Source organism: Somniosus microcephalus, chromosome 27 (assembly GCF_052327205.1).
Source record: "Somniosus microcephalus isolate GS21.2 chromosome 27, FLI_Smic_1.0, whole genome shotgun sequence".
NCBI classification, from domain to species: Eukaryota; Metazoa; Chordata; class Chondrichthyes; order Squaliformes; family Somniosidae; genus Somniosus; species Somniosus microcephalus.
In genome coordinates this window covers 24,230,960-24,247,481 of record NC_141013.1, presented here as the reverse complement: position 1 = coordinate 24,247,481, position 16,522 = coordinate 24,230,960, and the positions used below count along the sequence as shown (strand labels likewise).

The 16,522-nt window shown below is 44.9% G+C and overlaps 1 protein-coding gene across 1 annotated transcript in view; it reads right to left on the bottom strand.

The window, feature by feature from the left end:
- Window positions 1–16,522, bottom strand: part of LOC147100076 (retinal dehydrogenase 2) — a 98,441-nt gene that overhangs the window by 25,590 nt on the left and 56,329 nt on the right. Inside the window, exons 5-7 of the mRNA XM_085968720.1 lie at window positions 8,051–8,112; window positions 6,100–6,228; window positions 5,846–5,959 (exon numbers count right to left, since the gene is read on the bottom strand). Of these exons, the coding sequence (XP_085824846.1) occupies window positions 5,846–5,959; window positions 6,100–6,228; window positions 8,051–8,112 (305 nt within the window). The remainder of the gene's footprint in view (window positions 1–5,845; window positions 5,960–6,099; window positions 6,229–8,050; window positions 8,113–16,522) is intronic.

The window sequence follows — 16,522 nt, the reverse complement described above, 5'->3', positions numbered from 1 at the left end:
TATGCAGGCTGCTCCACCCTACATAAACTCTAACTTACCCAAAGATCTGTGGCCTGAATCTTATCCTACACTATAGTCCCAATCCCACCTCACCCCTGTCTTTCCCAACCTCCATTTGCTCCCCATTATCACTGAATTGAATTCAACATTTCCATTCTATTTACAAATCCCTCCCGAGACGTCACCTTATTATGCGGCTGCAATCTGCTCCAGCCCTACTTGGCAGCACACCCTCTGTTCTTATGATTCTGGCCTCCTTTGCATCACCCACCCCTCCCATTCTACCATCTGTGGAAGAGCTTTCAGCCATCTGGGTCCTAGACTCTGGAACTCGCTCCATAAGCTTCCTCCCTGTCTCCGCACATTCAAAAGCCTCCTGAAGACCTAGCTCTCTTTGACCATACCTTCAATCATGACTAGTATTTCAATCCCCCAACTCTACTACTGCTTGGCGTCGGTTTTCACCTCTGTGAAGAGTCTTGTAACATTGGCTACACTAAGGGCAAGTTGTTATTTCTAATGGATATGAAGACTGGTCACATTTTTCTTCAAATGTGTAAATTGTCACAACTCCAATAGTGCCAGAGCAATTTTTTTTTAACAAATTCAACACGAGGCCACTATCACTGTAAAGTTATTAGATTCCTGCTCAAAAATATTTCCAAGCTTTTAAGGTCTCTGGCAAAACTACACCCCCTGCTCTGTGAGGTAAATTTTTCAGCTGGAAATTCAATATCGCCCCGGCTGGGGTGCTAACTTTTGAGAAGTTGGAAGTTTAGCGCCGGGTGCTAATCAATCTCGCTGTCCACTAAATTCAGTCTCAGCACTCAAAGAATGCAGGGGAGCGATAAATCAGGCGCTAATGGCGTAGGTGAGTGGCGTTAGGCTCCAAGCGATAAGAAATATGAGGTGCTGTGTAATTGGGAGTGAGCATTGGCGCAGGCGCCTTCCAGCCATTAAAGGGGAGGTCTGGAGTCTACACCCCAGCTCCCAATGATTCGGGGAGTGAAGAATGATGATATGCTGTGGGATGAATTGCAAAGCTCTTTGACGGCCCACAACACTCCTGGGAACTAAGCAGCTTTTATTTGGCTGCAGATGCATCCTGCGCTCTCTGCCACTCATAACTGACCGCTGGAACGGAAGTTCCTTGACAGCTGGAGCACATCCCTTTAAGTAGCGCCCCACCAGCTGGCTGGTTCACGCCTCCGCTCCCTGGCGCTGTCGGCGCGAGGTGGTAAGGCGGGGTGGGGGGGGCGCTACTGAAGTTTGCAGATCGGCCGTGCACGCTCGCTGATGTCACGATCTGCATGGCGAAAGGTGCCAAGGCGCTAATGGTTATCGCCGGCACGACAGAGCCGACAGATTTGCCAGGCGGCGCGGGATTTGGTCCACCGCGGCGCTGCTGCCGGAGCGACCCGTTAGCGTCCCCACCAGGCGCTAACTGGGGGCGCTAACTTGCCGAATTTCTCCCCCTTTATCTTCAGAGTTTTGAGTGTACAAAACTCTGCATTGGGAGCACGCAGGGGCACATGACCACCGCCCCCACAAATTACCCACCAGTAAATTAAACAGGTGGAAAATGATGGAGGGCGGCTGCACATCTGAAATCCTGATGTGGACCTTTGGCACATGAAGCTCTCCACACAGACTGCAAAAGGGGAAAATGTCCCCCTGGGTTTTTATGCCGGAATTTAAATTTTCTGTGGCCTAGAAATTCACTAGCCTTAGCGCCGCTTTTGAGGCGCTAGAGGGACTAGCGCCAGAGTTATGGCCAGTTGAAAAATTCCCTGGGGCCCTAAAGCGGCGTTGCACCGATAGCACTGCGCCGGCACCGATGACGTCATCGGTGTGCGCAGCGTCCCGGTTGCCATGCCGACGGGCCCCAGCGCCGAAATTCAGTTGCGGCCGCCTCGCCCGTGGCAGCCGCAACTAAGACTCTGGCAACAGAGTCCAACATGTGTTTGCGCCGGCGCATTAAAGGCCCCGCGGCGGCCAGCCGCTTTCCCGCCGGCCGCCTGCCCGCAGCTCCCTCCCCGGACTTCTCCCCCTCCCCCCCCGGAACAGATGCAAGCCCGGCACTTGTCCGAGGTGCCGGGCTCATTTTTAAACAGATTTGCGCGGGCCGCGGCCGGGTGCAGGCAGCTCCTCCTTAACGGAAGGAGGAGGCCTGCACTTCCCCAGCCTGCCGCACCGCATCGGGTGCCGCAGCGCCGGAATTGCGGCGCTAAACGGCAGTTAGCGCCCTTTTCCAGGCGCTAAGACCCTTCAGTAGCGCCTGCAGCCATTTGGGCGCGGCGCTACTGAATTTTTGGCGCGCGCAGGGGGACTTAGCGCTGGCACTAACTTCCGGCGCTAAAGCCCTGGCTAAGCCAAAACCCAATTTCTAGGCCCCCCTCTTTTCATCTGGGTTTTATTTCATGGCTCGGGTTTCTATAACCACTAAATACAATTTTTACCTTAGCTGCGCTTGAACCTTGTAAACGGGAGGATGATCACAAGATTCCTTTACACACCCTGACACACACATCAGTGGTCCCTTGATGTTGGGCTGGCTCAGCACATCAAACGCAGGCCCGCCCTGTGCTGCCATGGCAAGTGGCATTTCAGTGTTCACAGAACAATTTCCAACGCACTCCTGGCCGGCCTCCCACGTTTTACCCTCCATAAACTTGAGGTCATTCAAAACTCGGCTGCCTGTGTCCTAACTCGCACCAAGTCCCGTTCGCCCATCACCCCTGTGCTCGCTGACCTACATTGGCTCCCAGTTAAGCAACGCCTCGATTTCAAAATTCTTATCCTTGTTTTCAAATCCCTCCATGGCCTCGCCCCTATCTCTGTAATCTCATTTAGCCCCACAACCCCCCCCGAGATATCTGCGCTTCTCTAATTCTGCTCTCTTGAGCATCCTTGATTATAATCGCTGAACCATTGGTGGCCGAGCCTTCTGTTGCCTCGGCCCTAAGCTCTGGAATTCCCTGCCTAAACCTCTCCACCTCGCTAGATCTCTTTCCTCCTTTAAGACGCTCCTTAAAACCTACCTCTTTGACCAAGCTTTTGGTCACCTGCCCTAATTTAGCCTTATGTGGATCGATGTTAAATTTTTTGTTTTAAAATACTCCTGTGCAGTGCCTTTTGACGTTTTACTATGTTAAAGGCGCTATATAAATACACGTTGTTGTTGTTGTGCCTTCTGTTGCCTAGGCCCTAAGCTCTGGCAATCCTTCCCTCAACCTCTCTGCCTCTCTACATTTCTTTCCTCCTTAAAGACGCTCCTTAAAACCTACCTCTTTGACCAAGCTATTGGTCATCTGCCCTAACATCTCCTTATATGGCTTGGAGTCAAATTTTGTTTTTTGATAATGCTCCTGTGAAGCGCACTGGGACGTTTTATTACGTTAAGGGCACTATATAAATGTAAATTGTTGTTGTTGCTAAATGACTACTTGAGTAAAAAAGTGATGCTAGTGCTAACACACTAATGGGCTTCTCTGCCATATTCAGTGTTTCCCTACATGTCCCAAAACGGATTAGTGAGCATTAGCAAAAAAAAAACATAATGACTGCATCTTGCTTGTTAAGGCTTTGTTAAAGATCATTAAATATGAACTCATTCAGTATTCCACAGCTGCACAGTCAAATCAAAAAGTGAGCATTTCATTTCAGGTCAGACATGACATTAGTAATTTCAATGAAGTAATGCCAGTAGCAGCACAAAAATACAAAGCAGTTTCTGTCTGAGAACGTTGGTGTAGTGTCCGTTAGCACCTATATTGCTGGAGGGCATGAGGAAAAGGAAGGCTGGGAATGCAGAAGGTACAATAGATGTACAACCTCAGCAGATCTACTGCAACAGAGTCAGTTACCTGGGCACTGTGGATGAGGAAGCTCAGACTCACCAGAGAGGTTGTACCTCAGGTTTGCCACCTGGTCTGAGAAGACTTACGGGGACAATCAATCAACTACAAAGCACTACCACTGAGAGTGAAGATCATCGCTGCCCTCAATTGTTAGGCCACATCAACCTCCCAGATATCCACAGAGTTGTCCCATTACTTTTTCCACAAATGATGCTTTCTGTTTTGGGACAATGACTGAACAACAGATTGCAGGATATATTGAAAGTGAATCCATGTTGTTACACTTTGCAGTATTACTGGTGTACATATTCAATGTGTGTTGCCCCTTGTGCGTGGTAACCCTCTCTGTGTTCGTTGTCTATGAGGCCGATTACTAAGTGCTCCACGAGTTGAGGGAATAGCACTGGTGGACAGCTGCATAGCCATCTGTTGAGCTGCATAGGATGCAGAAAGCCTGCTACTCGTGCCAGTCACTTACCTTGATATACCTGCATCAGCACTAGTCACTCTAGTGCTTTCAGAGGTTATAGAATTGCCACCTGTGCCACTTCCTGTATGCCACTGCTGGAGGGCATTTCCTCAGGGTGCCAACTGATCTGTCTGAGCATAGAATGGTGAGGTTGGTCTTGAATCCCCCTTATGGTACTAAAATTCTAATAACTGTTAACACTGGTTAAATGGCTCTTTATCTGCTTGAGAAGCATTAAAGGATTATTTTAGGTGCATCATGATTGGCTGCTGGCTTTTCATCATTGCTAATGGAATATAATCTCTAGGAAATATTTCTGATCCAAGTGCTACCATAAATTTATTAATTACTGTATGAAGAAAAATGGCAGTGTCCGTGTTTGCTAAAAAAAAAGAATGTCAGGCCTTTAGTAATTAGTAGCCAGAAAATCAACACAACAGAACTTCAATCCGCTGTCACATGCGGTCGACACAACATAAATATAATCCTCCCCATAAGAAATAACAGAAAGGTTTGTTGTCTATCTTACGTGCACTGATCTATCTGTAAAGATCCCAGAGCAGCTGTGCTGACTCTCAGTTCCTGATGTGGCAGGCAAACTTTCAAACTGCCCTGCACCCCATTGCTCATTCTGCAGCTGTGCAATTGGGAATATTCCCTGCAACAGTGGGAGTCGGGAACTGGCACCAGCGATCTGGGATCCTCCCATTATTTGTCCAGTGAGTGAGCCAAATGTTTGAAAGCACTCAAGGCTTTCTCATTTGATGTAGCTGGGTTGATTCACGGCATAAAAGACCACATCCATTGGCACCCTCCAGGATTATCCAGGAGTCTCCAGGAATCAAAGACTAATCTCCTGGACACTGCTGCGGGCCGCTCCAGGAGAATAATCATAGAGAAAATTGTTCCTTTTTCCTTGATTTAAGTATCAACTTTGGGCCAGTTGATAGCACGCTCATTTCTAAGTCAGAAGGACATGGGCTCAAGCTCCTGCTCCGGGACCTGACCACATGATCTAGAGCGACACATTCAGTGCACGACTGAGGGCATGCTGCATCGATGGACATGCTGCCTCTCAGATAAGATGTTAAACCAAAGTCTTGTCTGCTTGTTCTGATTGATGTAAAACATCACACAGCAGTATTTGCAGAAGAATAGGGTGCTCTCTGGTGCCTGGCCAACATTCATCCCTCAACCATCCACCACCACAAAAAGAGATTAACTGATCATTTATCTCTTTGCATGTTTGTGGGATCTTGCTGTACGCAACTTGGCTGCCACATTTGCCTACAAAACAACAGTGACTACACTTCAAAAGTAATTCATTGGCTGTGAAGTGCTTCAGAACATCCTGAGGCCGTGACAGACACTACATGAATGCAGATTCTTTATAATTTATACATCAATGTGAATGATCATTTGCTACTTGGCAGCTCAGTATAAAATCCTGGGTGTCACTTATACACCAGTGCAACCTATACACTGACTTTTACGGTATTTCTGTGAATTGGTGTACCTCAGTTGATCCAGTAAATGCGATTTTGTTGATGTCCATATGAGAGGCTATTGCTGCACCAGCTGTCACTCCAAATCCAGGCAAAATATTGACCACTCCTGGAGGAAACCCAACCTGGGAAAATAGGATTCGATTAAACAAACTTAGAAAAAGAAAACTGCCAGAATAAACTGGGAAATGAAGAGACTCTGCCAGATCTCACTACTTATGTCATCATTGAAAGTCAAAAAAATATTGAGATAAGAGGAACACACCTCTTTGATGAGAGCTCCCATGTAGAGGGCAGTCAACGGTGTTTGTTCTGCCGGTTTGATGACTACTGTGTTTCCACAACACAGGGCTGGAACTATCTTCCACGCAAACATGAGGAGGGGAAAGTTCCACTGCAGGTAGATGGGGAACAGAAAGATGATTAAAAAGGGGGAAAATAAGTCACGTTCTGACAACACAACTTTATACTCACATAAGACTAACTGTTAACAGGCTGATTCTGTACAGGACATTAATAGCACTATTGATGCAGTTACATAAAACTAAGTTTACACATTTAAGCCTCAAAATCACTGTTGATCACCAACACCTAACATGTTCCTCGGCCCCTATTTTAAAGCAAGTTAATCCTTCCACTAAAATAATGAACAAAGGAATGTTATGCATATGTTCTTAGTGTTGATCTACGAATAGCATCAACAATAATTTCTAGGCTATAGCTTGGAAGGAGCCACAGTGGAGTGATACTGCCACTCCCTTGTGTTGCACTTTATTAAGAATTATATTTGTAATGTTCACATTGACTTGATATGTTCCTATGGTATTTGATTGATATTTTTTCATAACTTCTGTGATATTTTGGAGAGGGAGGGGGAAACCAGATTGGAGTTTGTCAAATTTTCATTTTTGATAGCCCTGAACAACGGCAAAATCCAGGCACACTGTGAATACTTTTAGAATGTAGTAATTAGAGGTTCTTACAGAAAACTGTGTTTACAGATTTAAGCCTTGACATTACAGTTAGTGCGATTAGTGGACAAGCAATTAACGTGCATTTTTCTCCTCACTCTGAGGCCTCCCTGCAGCCAGGACACCAGGTTGGCAGCCTGTTCCTGGGCTTCCAACCATCAGCCTCTGAACCAACTGCTAGGAGATGAACAAGAGTTATCTGTGGAGAGCGTGCTCTCTCTCTCTCTCTCTCTCTGATGTTCCCGCGCTTCCTGTGGTAAGTGCTTGGTATTTGCTCGGATCTTCTCCCAGCAACATGGCTCTTAAAGGGAGCTCAGTGATGTGCTATGTGGTTCATCACTCGACAGTGCTCTTCATTGACTTCTTTGATAAAGGTATTGGATCTACCCATGCAGATAGTTTACAGAATGTACAATACTTGTGGGCCTGGACGTAAGTTATTTTACTCATGTTATAAAAGTCACACCCCTGTAAATACAGGTCTTTAGAAGTATCAAAAATAGACAACTATTTTATACTGCAATTATTCCCTACTCAAAGAGTGATTGATATTTAAAAGCCAGCTATGTTTGTGTGATGACAGTAAAGCGTGAGGCTAGAGTGTTTCATCTACCCTCAACTACACAAACTCAAAATTGGCCAACCAAAATGTCTCCACCCTTGGTTTTTAAATATTATAATTTATTTTACAGCGGATACTGAATTTTATCTGAAAGAAACAGACATGAGCTTTACCTGCATGTTTACACTGAACCCCTGACTGCATACAATGTGACACATCTCAATCTACATTACAAAGTGTACTCATTCTTATATACGTTGCTGCGAAGCATATCTACAACTGTTGGAAGAACCCCTTAGATTTTCAATAATCATGTATCAAGTGTAACACAATCGTTTAAGTATCCTTCAGAATATGTTGTGCATTTAATCTAGAATCCCTGTACAAAGTAAATCAAGCATGACCAAAGATTTTGTTGGAGTAAAAAAGAGTGTAATGTGCTTGTTTTACTCCCTCATACATGCAGTAAATTAAGTATGAATGCAGCCAAATAAATAAGTTAAGCCACTTTTTCCTGTTTGAAATGGGTGCTGCACCCTTTATTCAAAGGGCTGGGTCTTTATTGAAGTTATCCTTTCATGTCAGGGGTGATCAAATAATAATAAGATTAAAAATTGCTCTTCAGTCGTAGTCTGTGGTATTTTTCAGAAGATAAACACCTACTGCTGATGAATAATACTCACAGGGATGATCTGTCCACACACCCCTATTGGCTCATGTCTTGTAAATGTGAAATAATCTCCATCTGTAACAGAGGTCTGCAATTACTCATCATTCTTGTTTGATTTGGCTGCACAAAAAAAAAATCATTTAATACTTCTGGGCACATTAATCAACTTGCTCAGGAGAGGGAATTGTATAGACCATCTCTTGCTGTCAAGCTCTAATATTGACAAATGAATGCAGTTTTAGTAAAAAAAAATCTTGACAAAGTGCTTAAAGTACAGAGCACTGTTCAATGAAAATCCCTGTTATAACATGGGCCAAGTTGGCTGCAACTATTCGTTTAACATTATTGTTTTAAACCTGCTTCAACAATTTGATTGTTAATAGAGCACAATTTTCAATTTCCTATTTCTCTAATCTACTTTCCTTCCTTGCAGTTGTACAAAATCCATTCTTTTCCCTTCCACCTGGGAGAGGAGTGAGTCGGGGATCAAGCCACCAATTCCAATCCTAATACCGGCCTGTAATGGTCACCGGGAAAAGGATGTCCATGGCTATATGTACAGTGTGTCTATTATCTCTATAATAAGATGTAACAAACTGTCTAAGAGTATCTAGCATCGTTAGTAGAATGCATCGCGGCCAAGGAGTATGACTTGTAACTTGAACTTGCCAATGGAGAGGGGTGAAATAAATATCTGAGCATTTATTCTTTACCTTTAACTCAAATTGTGAATGAAGTTTTGAACTCATACGCTTGTCCCTGTGCCAGGTTCAAAATCAGTCTGACGTAATGCTGTAAAGAGCTTGACATTTGATTAAGTTATTGGAATATGTATCATTCAGAACTTTTCTATTTAAATAGTGGATGCACAGGTACAGATGGAGACAAGGATCGGCTGAAGGACAACCCCATGAGATGCAGTCCGTTGATGAAACAGCCAAACTCCAAGTCACTCAACACCTGCAAGTGGCCCCGATTTTAACTCCAGGTGGATTCCCCGCTCAGGCCTGAGTTAAAATTACAGTCGGGTCTCAATGATGTCATCGGGCCGCAACATGCATATGTAAAGAAGGACCCTGTTAGCTCCGGGCGCGTGTTCTTGCTGCCTGCCCAGGAGAGCAGGTTAAAATTGCAGGTGATGCAATCGTGGCGGCTTTCGGACAGGTAAGAACCAGGCCGATTTTAACTGCCCACTTGCCAGGTTGCTGCTGAGCAAGTAGGGTTAGAATCGCCCCCACTGGTCAGTCATACTCGGTGGAAGAATGTAGTAAAACATATGCCTTTCGCCCATTTCTACAGTGTTTTTATTCTGTAAATAATAAGCAGTCAGAGAAGTACACAAAACAGTTATATCTGTGTAATGATGCAAGAGGTGATCTTCAATTTGTTTCAGCAATACTCGGTTTAAAAATTGAAGATACCGACAAACTGATTAAAGTTTCTTATTTTTTTCAACCACTCTTTTCCCCTGCCCTCCTCTCCTCCAGAAGGCGTTGACTCCTTGCTGATGTATGGTTCCGTGGGCCTTGGGAGCCCTCTGGCACCTCACCCAAGTGTCCGATATGCATACGTGAATCTAGATAGTGAAGATTGGCACAATATTCAACCAACACAGGCCTCATGGTTGGGTTTGAGGTTGAAGAATTGCAGGGGAGATATCTCTGGTGCCCTGGCCAGCATTGAACCATCAGCCAACACCTAAAAACAAATTATCCGGTCATTATCACATTGCTGTGGGATCTTGCTGTGTGAAAATTGGCTGCCGCTTTTCCTACATTACAACATTGACTACACTTCAGAAGCACTGCATTGGCTGTAAAGTGCTTTGGCACATCCTGAGGTCAGTGAACGGTGCTATATAAATGCAAGTTCTTTCTTTCTTTCTGCTGCCCAGATGTCCGCACTTCCACCAGGGATTACTGGATTGGCGTGAGGTGCAGTAATTCTGGCCTCTCTTTAACTGAGGGGTTCTGAGGCTAACTGTAACATTCCACTGCCATGCTGGCTGAATCAGCTTAAGTTCCTTCTACGTTGTTCTTTAAATTTGGATTCTGGGAGCTGGCTCCTGGCACGCATGCTGTTAAATCTGTTAACCATAGCTTGATGGCAAACTGCAGAAATCGAAGATCCAATATGGGGCCAGCCTGGTCTGTAGCCCCAGCTGCTCAGTGGATAAACTAACTGCCTCATCAGGAGAGTATGAACCCTATGTTAAAGCTTTGTTAAATACTTATTTCAGATACATTGTAATACATTCAATATAGTTTAAATTTAATACCGCACTTTAATGGACTAGTTTTTGATAATTATGTGTCGACATTTCCAAGAGTTATATCTACGAAGTGCTGTGATAGGTGGATTCCAATTCTCTTTATTAGTTAATTGTCTTTAACAAATGTTTGTTTTTTCACAGTTGATGAACTGACATGGAGAAGCAACTATTTTAGAGGCACAGAGTGAAATGCTATTTTTAATTCTCATCAGAATAGCTAATCTGCCTGGCCTTTGCCTGGGAGACATCAGCAGGAGTCCACTTGAATGAGCTCTGCATGTTTGACACCGTGCCTTAAGGTGCCTGAAGGAACTTCCATCGGAGTCTCTCTGTGATGTTCCACACTTTTATCTCCACAACACCTGAACCTCTCTGCAGGTGCTTAAAATGCATGAGCTCTTGTCACTTGAGAAACTAGAATACGTCAAGATAAGGACAGCTCCAGTGGCTAGTTGGACACAAATCAATGCGTTGGATGCTGCCTACTAAAGAACAGGCTTCCTGCTGAGACACTTTCAAACACGCAAATTAATTGGAAAAACAAGGGTATAAACTATTTACATGAACAGTTACCAGCTGAACTAATTCTAAAAATAATTCTAGTAGAAATGACATTGTACCATGAAGTATTGTCCAATTAGAACATTTCCAAAATATGTTTGAATTTTTAATGCCTCACTGACTATCATCTAATCCAAAATCATGATTAATTAGGAACACACTTGACATGTGAAAACGATGATTAAACAGACGCTCTCACTTAGTGGCATCGTCTTGAGTGTCAAATGGTCATCTTAAATGAGCCATACCATCAATACTAGACAGTTGAAAAAAATCCTTTTGGTTCTTTTATGTTTATTTTTTAAAAATTCATTGAAAAAAAATGATCCTCGAGAAGTTAGTGAGCCCAAGAGAGCGAAGGAGCTGAATTAATATATGCAGTTAAAATGACATGATTGCTGTAGCACTCTGGGCTCCTGATTCTATCTACTAATCTTAATTCAGCTGCCCCACACTATTGGGATAAGCATCTCCTCCTGGCCCACTTGCTTTCATGTTGTCATCAGCACGAACCATTTAAACACATTTTTGTTTTTTGAAACAACAGAAATAGACAGGAAAAAAAATGAAAGGATGTTAAAGTTCAGCATAATTCTTTTCAACTGTGTGAGTTTATAATGTAGCACTGACGGCGTGCCTTCCCTTTTAAACGTTTCAATAAACAAATCCCATTCTCACGCCCAGAATGTCAGGACTAGCAGGAAAACAGCACAGTTGCAAAGTATAAATCACAGCCTTAGAAAGGACTGTCGAAGCACCAGGGGGAAAACGCACATCACCAAAGCGTTTCAGATTAGAACCGAAATCTAGCAGTGGTTTAGTTTTGAGTTAACTGTAAATGCTTTGGAAGTGACAACTGATAAAAGATCAGTACGATAGCAAAATACTGCAGATGCTGGAAATCCGAAATAACATCAGAAAATGCTGGAAAAACTCAGCAGGCCAGGCAACATCCGTGGAGAGAAATTAGAGTCGACGTTTCGGGTGAACCCTTTTTCAAAACTGGAAAGGAAATGAAATAGATCGAAAGGCAGGGCTGCGATAGAACAAAAGAAGTAAAGAGACATTAAGAGGTATTCAAAACCAGATGAGATGGTGATAGGACAGTGGAGACAAAAGACGGCTCAGATTAGGTGTGAAGTGTACTGGCAGGATGAGAGACAGCTGCCATGTGGGAGAGAGAAAAAAAAGGAAAGGGGGGGGGAGGGAAAACCCAAAACAAAGGGGTGGAAAAAAAATATAAAGTAAAAATGTAATAGGGGCGATCTGAAATTGTTGAACTCGATATCGAGTCCGGAAGGCTGCAAAGTGCCTAATCGGAAGATCAGGTTTTTGGAGTAATTCTAGAAATGGGGTGGTTTGGGGGTTAATAAATTACTGGCACATGAAGGTCTCCAATAAAATGACAGCAGAGATTTGCTTGAAAATAACAGAGCAGAGTTTTAAGAAAATGACTCATTTTTAAGCAATGACATTGTGTCTCATTATCAAAGAGGCAAGAATTTAAGATTAGTTGCGCTTGAAAATGATGATTTAAAATCCCCTTTAAACTACCCACCCACTTACAAATATTTCTTGAACGCTGTAATTATTTCAATTGGACATAGATTGTTAAATGATTTATCATTGATCATAATTCAGTCTACTCAGAGTTACACAGACGTCTGACCTGGCTTCATAATGCTACCACTGCAGACTGACAGATTCACTGCATGTGCGTTTTATAAAGTATAACTGTGTCTCCCCTCCCACTCGTCAAAACAGCATAAACTGGGAAGACATCTGGGCCCTGACTCTGTCATCATTTATGCCAGTTCTTTAATGTGTTTCCACCATATACGCCCACTACTGGAAGCCAGAACTCATTAGTTGGAACCCTGCAATTCACTGTGATTAAACATCTTAATCAAGTGGTGCTTTTTAAAGCAGTTTCAACTAAAGAGAAAATTTAAAAAACAATTCTGCTAAACTACTGCTCTCAAAGGAATTAAGTTAAGAAACTTGAGTAGCTCTTTTGACTCTAATGTGTGTACGCCGTCCTATATGATTGACTTTCAAGAACAAATACAATAATATTTGAAGAATACATTCTTGGTGTGGAATAAAAGTTTAGAACTGAACGGGGGGAAAATAGAGAGTGACAGTGACAAATGGGAGACAGGGCAGTCGACAATGCCCAATTTTTATTTTCTCTCAGCAATTGCACAGCTTCAACTTGTGGGAATTCAAGTGGTGGTGATCGGGAGGGAGTTGTCTCCTCCGGCACTTAGTTAGATACAACTAGATGTTGTTTTGAGCTCACAGAAAAATCACTGGCCTAGTGATGGTTTGACCCAGGCTGACTTTTTTAGGCGTTGCCAACTCATTCAGATGAATACGATAGCAAAACCATGATAGGGTTCCCCTTGTCCTCACCTTTCACCCCACCAGTCTCCACATTCAACGGCTCATCCTCCGCCATTTCCGCCACCTCCAACGTGATCCCACCACCAAACGCATCTTCCCCTCCCCTCCCCTTTCAGCATTCCGTAGGGACCGCTCCCTCCGAGACACCCTAGTCCACTCCTCTATCACCCCCAGCACCCCTTCCCCTTCGCCCGGCACCTTCCCGTGCAAGCACAGGAGATGCAACACCTGCCCATATACCTCCCCCCTTCCCACTGTCCAGGGCCCCAAACACCCCTTCCAGGTGAAACAGCGATTTACTTGTACTTCTTGCAATCTAGTATACCGTATTCTCTGCTCATGATGTGGTCTCCTCTACATTGGGGAGACCAAACGCAGATTGGGTGACCACTTTGCGGAACACCTCCGTTCAGTCCATAAGGGTGATCCCGAGCTTCCGGTTGCCTGTCATTTCAATTCACCGTTCCATTCCCACTCAGACCTCACCGTACTCGGCCTCTTGCATTGTTCCATGGAAGCTCAGTGTAAGCTCGAGGAACAGCACCTCATCTTCCGATTAGGCACTTTACAGCCTTCCGGACTCAATATCGAGTTCAACAATTTCAGATCATAACCTCGGCCCCTATTATATTTTCATATTTTTTATCCACACTTTTGGTTTGTGCCTTTTCCTTTTTTTTTCTCTGTCCCACATGGCAGCTGTCTCTCATTCTGCCAGTGCATTTTACACTTCATCTAGAGCCATCCTTTGTCTCTTTACCTGTCCTATTACAATCTCGTCTCACCTTGAATATCTCTTAATGGGCTAGAAATTCGGTGGGCTTTGCGCCCAGTTACAGCCCAAAGAGGGCTTCTGCGCCAGTAGGGGTGGTAGCACTGATTTTGAGGGCCGCGGTAATGGCGGCGGTAGCCGGTAGCGCTGCGCCGGCACCGATGACGTCATCGGTGTGCGCAGTGCCCGGTTCCGCCCCGCTACCGCCCCGACCCCCCTCTTCAGTAGCGGCCGCCTCTTCCGTGGCGGCCGCTAACAACATCGGGAGACCGGGTCCTTACTGCAGCCTTAGCGGGGCGCTTTAAGGTGGAGGTGCGGCCGGCCGCTTTTTCGGCGGACGCCTGCCCGCACCTCCTTCCCCGGCCTCCTCCACCCCCCACCGCGGCATTGCCGGCTGGTTTCCGTGGAGCCCGGCACTTCTCCATTGTGCCGGGCTCTTTTGCCGGCACTCGCGATCGGGGCTCCGGACGTTGCAGGCACCTCCTCCTTAAGAGAAGGAGGAGGCCTGCAGTACCGCAGCCTGCTGCACCGCATCGGGTGGCGCAGCGGCAGCTAGAGTGCTGAAATTCAGTTTCAGCGCCCCAAGCGGGGGCGGGCACACCCTGGAATAGCGCCCGGTTCCGACTTGGGGCGCTAAAACTGAATTTCTGACGGTCGCAACTGGCTCCGCGCCCAGCGCTAACTTTTGGGCGATAGCCAGCTGGCGGGCCCAAACTGAATTTCTAGGCCAATGTCTCTTCTTTCATCCCCTCCCCCATTTCCCAGCCCCCAAACTGGCCTTTTAATCTGTTTCATTTCCTGCTTTTTTTTCTCAGTTCTGAAGAAGGGTTTCGACCTGAAACGTTGACTCTGTTTCTCTTTCCCCGGTGTTGCCTGGCCTGCTGAGTTTTTCCAGCGTCTTCTGTTGTTATTTCATTCAGATGAATGTGGGCTGAGCGGCATTAAGAGCTCCCCAATAACTCCTGATGTTGCAGAGCTCAGTAAAGTGCACACGTGTTGACGATGCCCATGGGCCGTGATAGTATTACTTCATTTCCCTTCCACACGTAGTTTCTAACAGGGGTACCACTGCAGAGCAGAGACTGGCAGAACAGTGCCCAAGCAGGGTATTCAGTCTGTTCAGCCACTGGCACTCATCCAAACATAAGAACATACGAACAGAAGTAGGCCATTCAGCCCCTTGAGCCTGAAAAATTATAGTCACCAAAGTCAGTCTCCAAAGTGGCCAAGCAAAGAGAAGCATTGGCTGAAGTCTGGGAAAGGATTGCTAACACTCTCATCTAGGTTAGTGTGTGGCATGAGGAATGCAGGAAGGGAAAGGCATCTTCAAATGGAAGCATCTCAAGGAGTGAGTGGTGCAGTGGGCTATACTGCTGCCCTTTTTTAATTCATTCATGAGATGTGGGCATCGCTGGCAAGGCCAGCATTTATTGCCCATCCCTAATTGCCCTCGAGAAGTTGGTGGTGAGCCGCCTTCTTTTAATTTTGGTATCTAGATTCCAATACAGTGAAGACTGGGATAAAGGTTTCTTCTCTGTCGGTAATAAGGATCCTAAATAAATTGAGCTTGTGTAGCTTTAGAACAATCCCTGCAGGGTGCAATCCAAAGCACAAAACTGTCTATAAGTGGGCAGTAATTGGCAAAGAGTGTGGCTAATGTGTGTCCCACAGTTGCAGGGGTACTGATCTAAGGTCAAGGTTGAGTCATATTAGATTTCTACAGTTATATTATTGATTCTCCACAAATCAAGGATTGAACTATATGAATGTTCAAAGTGAAGGGATAGACATAGCAATATTTCCAAGGCCCCTTTTGTACTAGAGGCCAATTCATTCTTTACACCAGCTACCCAGACAGTGAAAACTTGGGCTGCAGTTATACTACACTGAGACTGATAGCTGTAGAATGCGAACTGCATCTGGCAAGACCAAAGTTATACTGCAGGCTGTGACTTGCATTCCGACCCATAGGAGAGAGATTAACTCCCGGGCATGTTTTGTTTTAACGTTAGGATAATTAGGCGGCAGAGTTTGCTTTCTCACATTAAAAAGCTCAATACTAAGCTTTATAAAGTGTCCAGGAGATTCAAAAATAGGACCCCCAAATCATACTGCTACATTGATAATAGTCTGAAACTGCTTTACATTAGCGTAAAACTCTCTGTATAACTACAGTGTCAGTCAACTGTGTAGATCTGAAAAGTAAACTGCATCTGACATTTTTCTTGGAAATGGTATGATTAGTAATAGTCAGGTCTCCAAGGCTACAGTTATACTGCCAGGTTCCTGACAATTTGAAGTGATTTCAGATGTGCATCCACGCAAACGTGGCAAGCATAAACCAGCAATCAAATCCTGATCAAACAACCGAGCGCACAAAAGCCAAGCGCTGATAGTCCTGCTAGTCATATCAGCTGCAGTATAAAGCTTCCCAGATGCACCCGGGAAGGCGCCGAACACCTCGAGTCTCTTCG